A 6615-nucleotide genomic window follows, 5' to 3' on the forward strand; every position below is an offset into this window, starting at 1 on the left:
GATGATCTGTTGAAACTCTAAGTGTCGTTGTGTCTCCATACATAGCTACACTTCTCTCTTGATCGCTTCCGCTATATTATGAGAACTTGTGATCTTTGGCTGGGTATAAACTCTTTTAGTACGTGGGAATATTTTTTGAACATGAAACAGATGAGTCTATTTTGGAACCTTTGCTATTTTGGAGCATTTATTGTGATAGCCTTTTTGGATTTCATTGCTAAGGCATTATTTCTCTCCTATTTAATTGTTCATTAAATGCTTTGGTAAAATCCCTTTTAAAATGGAATCCTAGCCTATGATCTTTGATGCATTTAAGTCCGCTTAGTTAACGATCGCCGCATTTATTATACCCTAGATGGGCGGGTCGTTACAGTCTATAAAACTGCAAGTCGATTCATACACGTTCTCATTAGTCACAAGTCACTACCATTTGGATCATAGGCTCTCTCTCAATTAAAACACCATATATTACAAATGAAAAACTCATCCCAAGAGATGATGAGTATATTAGACGGAATTATAGCTCATTTATTTTATAAACCCCACACAAATTGCTTTATACAACCAATGTGAAAATCATCAAATCAGTACGTGAAGGTACCACTATCAATTTACAAACTGATCAATGACTTTAGCTAGGGTTGTGTATCCATCATGCTTGCTACCTTAATGCAGTTGAAGCCTGTTGAAGCAACCAATATTATACACATGCTTGATAGTATATACTACTTTCGTCTCGCGATAAGTGATAGTACATTTATTTTGGGCATGCACATTAAGAAAATGGTATTTGATGAGTTAATTAGATAAATGAAGAGAAAAGAAAGTAAAATTACCCCAAGTTGACTACATCTGGTTTGTTCCTTTTCTGAAGCTCTGCATTCTCTTGACTTACAATGTGTATCTTCTTGTGTAGTTCTAAATTTTCTTGTTGAGTGAGGTTCGCCTGAGACAGGAGTGATAAGTTTATTCAAGAACATTACACAGTTGGAGATATGTGGACTTCTCACAAGGATATATACCTTCAAGTGTAGCTCTTTGATCTCCTCCCTCATCGTTTGTTCCTACCAGAGAGGATAATTAGGGATACAATCTCATTCATTGAAGTGTACAACTTATATGTATAAAGAGACTAATCATACGGATATTTAAGTTGATATCGTTTTATTTTATATTTTCAATATAAATATCTGACTAGTTTTTACCTTCCTCGTTCGCACTCCTTTTAGACTCTTCTCGAGTTGATTTTCAAGATTTTGGAGGTCCTCAACGCTCAATCCTGAAAGCTCTTTTCCTAAAAGCTGCCTGTACATACTCACCGGGAAAATGCATGTGGTATGCTTTTAGACATACTTGGTATGATAGAATGAAATAAAGGTAGAATAATAGGAAATGATTGACAAACTCAAAATAATTCATCTACTTAGTATGCATAAGAAATACAAATGGAAACAATAACAAAATGGAAATTTGTTCGCAATTATTTTAGTCCTAGATCAATTTTTTTGGTAAAATGGTACTATTTGATATAACAGCTCGGAAATCATACATGCACATTACTGCCATTGAGTTAAACAATGTTTTTTATTCATACATAAAACGATGTTGTTTGATTGAAATATCAACAATATATTACAGACATGAGATGAGTCCACATTCTTTTGCCGTGGGATAATTGCAAATAAATCCAAAATTTATGTTTTTTAGAATGGTTTATAAAGTTGTTGGACATATCATAATTGGACCAAACATTTTGATTTTTCCGGCAATTTGTCCTTGATTTTAGTGCACATACACTTCACTCTATTGCTACTACATATGGAAATTTGGACATACCTGCGGCATTGTTGCAAGTACTGCAGTTGTTTCCTCAAGCTTGATGCTTCCCTCTGCCAAAACTGCAACAAAGACAAAATGGAATGGCCATATTTCTGCCGACACTAAGGCTATGTTGAACCCAAAAATCTTGAAAGGTCTTAAAATGGATCACTTATTACCTACACATATACTACGTATGCAACTAATTATAGCAACTAATTTCAACTAAGCCATATACTCCCTTCATCTCTATTTAATCATTTTTTTACTTTATTCTCTCCTTATTAACTCACAAAACAACATTACATAAATTCATTTCTAACGGGACGGAGGGACTACATACTATGTCCTTCTACGAAAATTAGTCTTAACAGTGAATGACACAATTTTTAATGCAAAAATGGTAAAGTAAGAAAGAGATAGAAAAAATAAGTGGTTAAAATATTGTAAGTAGAAAATGACACTCATGAGAAATCTAACATAAATAGATCAAGAGTAATTTTGATGAATGCACAAAAATGGAAAAATAAGACTACTTTTTTGAGGCAGTACAATTTAGTTTGATGAAAACTCACTACTGATATATCCTTTAACTAGCCCCATATTGTAATGGAAGGAATGGAACATCAATTGTGTCACAAAACCTAGTTTGATCAGCTGGAAGATTAGGTAAGTTATAAAAACCTTTTTATATAAAGCTAAAACCCTAAACTCCAAATACTAGTAGTACTTTCTAGCAAAAGGGCTTGTCATATGACTCATATCATATATTGATATAGATTCATTAATCCCATTTTTCCTTTTTAGTTTTAGGGCATATAACATATAGTACTCCCTCCGTCCCATGTTACTTGCACTATTGCTTTTCGGCTCGTCACAAACTCCTTACATTATTTGTAGTTTAAGTTAGAACTGATCCATTTAATTAATACTCCCTCCGTCCCATTAAAAATGAAACGTTTTCCTTTTTTGTTTGTCCCATTAAAAATGAAACGTTTCCTAAAATGGAAATAACTCTATCTCTACTTTTTCATCTCTCTTACTTTACTCTCTCTTCTTTAACTCACAAAACAACATTGCATAAAATCCCGTGCCGATTTCCAAATGTTTCATTTTAAGTGGGACGGAGGGAGTATGTTAAATTAAGTTAAGAGGTCCTTTATTAAGTGATGTCTCATTACAGTTAATATTCTAATCTAATTAGACTAAAAAATCAATCCCAAATTTACGGCCTAAAATGAAAAGTGCGAGTAACATGGGACGGAGGGAGTATTACTTAAAATTGTGATGATATCAACTCTACTCAATCATGACCTAAAATATTCACAAATATATTGCTTTTCTTGAAGATGCAATTCACATATTATTTCCATTGTTCATTTACAAATTTTATTAATGCTGAGAATTAAGTGGGAGTAGAATAAGTGTACCTTGATCTCAGCAGTAGGATTGATGAGATGATAATTGTCCTCTGTCAGCTTCGCGTATCTTTCTATCACCGATCTCATACTGCTAAACATTATCTGTAACAGCCCGCCCTCCTAGGGTATAATAAATGCGGCGACTGCTACCGAACGGACTCGGAGAAATGAACAAGGGCTAGGGTTTCATTTAAAGAATGTTGACCAAAAGATTGGAAAGAAACTATCATAGTGTTTAAAGCAATAACTTAACCTTGAAACTCGAATAAGAAAAAGGAAGGTGTAATAAATGACGTTCAACAATGTCAAGAGTATGGCATAGTTTTCCAAGATAGAAACCACAAGATAGTCTAAAGCCTCTAACTCGAAAGGAGAGTGCGAAATATTCGAAATAAACATAAGTGTATCAAAACTCAGCGGAAAACGACCAAGAGAAAGAATAGCTATGTATGAAGACACAACTACGCTTGAAGTTTCAAACATCCATCTTAATTAATTATCATGCTCAACACCCGCCACCGCTCGTCATCATTCAACCTGCACATAAGGAAAACACATGCGGGGCTGAGTATTTTGAAATACTCAGTGAGCTCGTTGCCAAAACATTTTATAAGTTATGCCACCCTTACCAAGTGAACTCGAGTTTTACAATTTATCAAATAAAATATCATCGAGTATCACAAAATATTTTCATAGATTGGCCAATCAAATATCTCCCATTTTCTCATCAAATTCCACAATCACAATCACATCCAAGGTGCGACGAAAGTGTGGCCACACTTTTCGCTCACGAGACCGGCCGGCTAGCAAGGACGGCTCACGATCCCCTCGTGTACACAGCCTGGTAGGGTTTGCGGCCCGTACTCAGACCCGAATTCGTATAACATATCCAAAACCTTGGCCCAATGGAGCGAACTCACAAACTAGGCTTCAGGCACAATATCACAATAAAACAAATATAGGCATGGCATAACAGTTAAACCACCCTTATAGCACCAATCAATATTTTGCAAGAAATAAAGGAGTTTAAGAATAAAGCCCACCTCGACTGCTTAGTTTTCAAGTAGTTTCGCTTTTCCGTTATCCGGCTTCGCAACCAAAGTTTCACCTTTTAATCACGTAGGCACATATCACAAATTAGGTTCAATACTACTCTTACTCATGCATGTCTCATTACTTTTCCCTCTTCCCAACGATTTATCTTATCATTACTAATTAATCAAGATCATGTTTATCACACAAGATTATTTAACCATCAAACACACACCATACAAACACTACACACACACGTCGCATACACACACACACACACACGCCACACACACATACACGACACACACACATACATGTTCCCACACCCCTTTTTATCCTCTTTCACTCAACCAAGATGCATGAGGGTTCAAGAAGACCGATTAATCGGTTAGAAGAAGAAAAAGAAGAAGAATAAGAATAACTCTTAGACAAAATACCTTTTAGAGAAAAAACGATCGGTAGAAAACAAGTATTAGCCTTGATTCTTCAAAGTTCTTGGATTAAACTTCAATTCTTCTTCAAAAGATAGCAAAATATTGGAGAGTAGAAGAAGAAAATTTGAGAGTGTATGGGGGAGGGTTTCGAAATTTATGGGGGCTAGGGTTGGGGTTTTGGTTCTTATTTATAGAGCTCAACAAGATCTTTAGGTAATTAGAATAGAATATTTGGTAAGATTTTATTCTACACCATAAATAAAATAATATTGTGAAGTAGGGAAGAAGAAATAACAAAAATAAGATAAGGCAAGGATCCATGATTTTTTTTCGAAAATTAGGCCTTCCAAATAGCCAAGATTTTGTTTTGGTATTTTTCCGGAGTAGAATAAAATATCACGGAGTAAAAATGAAATAAAAATTCTCCCCCATTGGCCTAGAAATAGGCGTGTGATTTGGTGCCTAAATAAGGCATGGAATTTTTTGAATGTTGACTAAAATAAGGTATGGCAAGGATCTCTTGAAGTATGGAAAGATTTGGTAGAATATTTAAATTCTAGGTATGGAAAGAATCAAACAATGGATTAACTAAAAACAAAATAATTCTTTCCTTCCTATAACAAGTGATTTTCGAAAATCACTAGAAAAACAAAGGGCTCGATTTTTCTCCCAAAATGAATAAGGAATAATTGAGCTTTGGATTTAATTTGGATAAAAATCCCAACAATTAAATTAAATCCGGAAAAATAGAATTTCTCTTCCAAAAGGCTAGGGGTCGAAAATTACAAAACAACAATTTAGGTGACAAGTATTTATGGGAATTTCCTCTAATATTCTCACTCACCCTTAAACAAATAATTCACCTTATAAATTAATTAATCACATAAATCTCATAATTCAATAAATCACATGCCACATCATAAAATCAATAAGTTTGACTTTTCAAACTTCCAACGAGAACCCTAGACTCGACTCGGCCATAGCATCTCATGCAATAAATGCATTCACGACTCCACGTCATCAATAATAAATTTTTGGGCTCTAAAATTAGGGTTCGGAAATTCGGGATGTTACATTATCACATCATAGTCCGTGTTCCAAACTTTTTAGCATTTTTCGAAAAGGTTCATTTCTTACATTTTCACTTGAAAAAAATCATCTAACTACGAAAAAAGTTTGATTGACACCGTGCCTTTGGCATAAACAGAAGCACCAGAAGAAGAAGTGGTCGTCAAGCCATAACTATAACCCGAAGACGAATAAGTCGCATCAGATGCATAAATCAAAGACGCAATACTAGATGGCGGCGGCGGAGTACCATAGGTAGGCACCTGCATTTTGGACGGTAGCGGCAGCGGCACCCCTTCAAACCCTAGAACCCGCACCACCTCTGCGCACCACAACCCCACCACCATCAACCTCTCCATCTCACTCTCAATATACCCTCCACATCCCTCCAAACTCCCATCCGCCGCCTCCAACACCCACCCCGTCCCGTACAGCTCCCAAACCCACTCCACCGTCCTCACCTGCCCCGATATGGGTCGTCTCCCTGTCGAAATCTCCAGGGCCACTATCCCAAAACTGTACACATCCGACTCCTTGCTCGCCCTTCCCGTCATGAAGCACTCGGGCGCCATGTAGCCCATCGTGCCGGCTAGCATCGTCGTCTCCAACCCCTTGTCGTGGTCAATGAGCCTGGCCAGCCCGAAGTCGCCTAGCTTAGCATTAAAGGCCGAGTCGAGCATGACGTTGCTCGACTTGATGTCTCGGTGGACCACGCACTGCTCCCACTCCTCGTGCAGGTACAGTAGCGCCGCCGCTAGCCCCCGCGTGATCTTGAACCGCGTCTCCCAGTTCAAAGGGGGATTTTTTTTGTTGAAGAGGTGAGAGTCTAAGCTGCCGTTTGG

The 6615-nt window shown here is 36.9% G+C and overlaps 2 protein-coding genes across 2 annotated transcripts; both read right to left on the bottom strand.

Annotated features, from left to right (window-relative positions):
• Positions 1 to 836: 836 nt before the first annotated feature.
• Positions 837 to 3338, bottom strand: LOC125198411 (MADS-box transcription factor 27-like; the record flags this gene model as incomplete). Its single annotated transcript, XM_048096759.1, has 5 exons — positions 3249 to 3338; positions 1837 to 1898; positions 1206 to 1305; positions 1023 to 1064; positions 837 to 946 (listed from the first exon to the last, which is right to left on the bottom strand). Coding segments are annotated over exons 1-5 (404 nt in total), but the record flags the coding sequence as incomplete, so codon positions are not given.
• Positions 3339 to 5868: 2530 nt separating this feature from the next.
• Positions 5869 to 6612, bottom strand: LOC125198410 (L-type lectin-domain containing receptor kinase IX.1-like; the record flags this gene model as incomplete). Its single annotated transcript, XM_048096758.1, has 1 exon — positions 5869 to 6612. A coding segment is annotated over one exon (744 nt), but the record flags the coding sequence as incomplete, so codon positions are not given.
• Between the last annotated feature and the right edge of the window lie 3 nt (positions 6613 to 6615).

The sequence above is a fragment of the Salvia hispanica genome, unplaced genomic scaffold (assembly GCF_023119035.1).
Source record: "Salvia hispanica cultivar TCC Black 2014 unplaced genomic scaffold, UniMelb_Shisp_WGS_1.0 HiC_scaffold_1431, whole genome shotgun sequence".
In the NCBI taxonomy this organism is placed as follows: Eukaryota; Viridiplantae; Streptophyta; class Magnoliopsida; order Lamiales; family Lamiaceae; genus Salvia; species Salvia hispanica.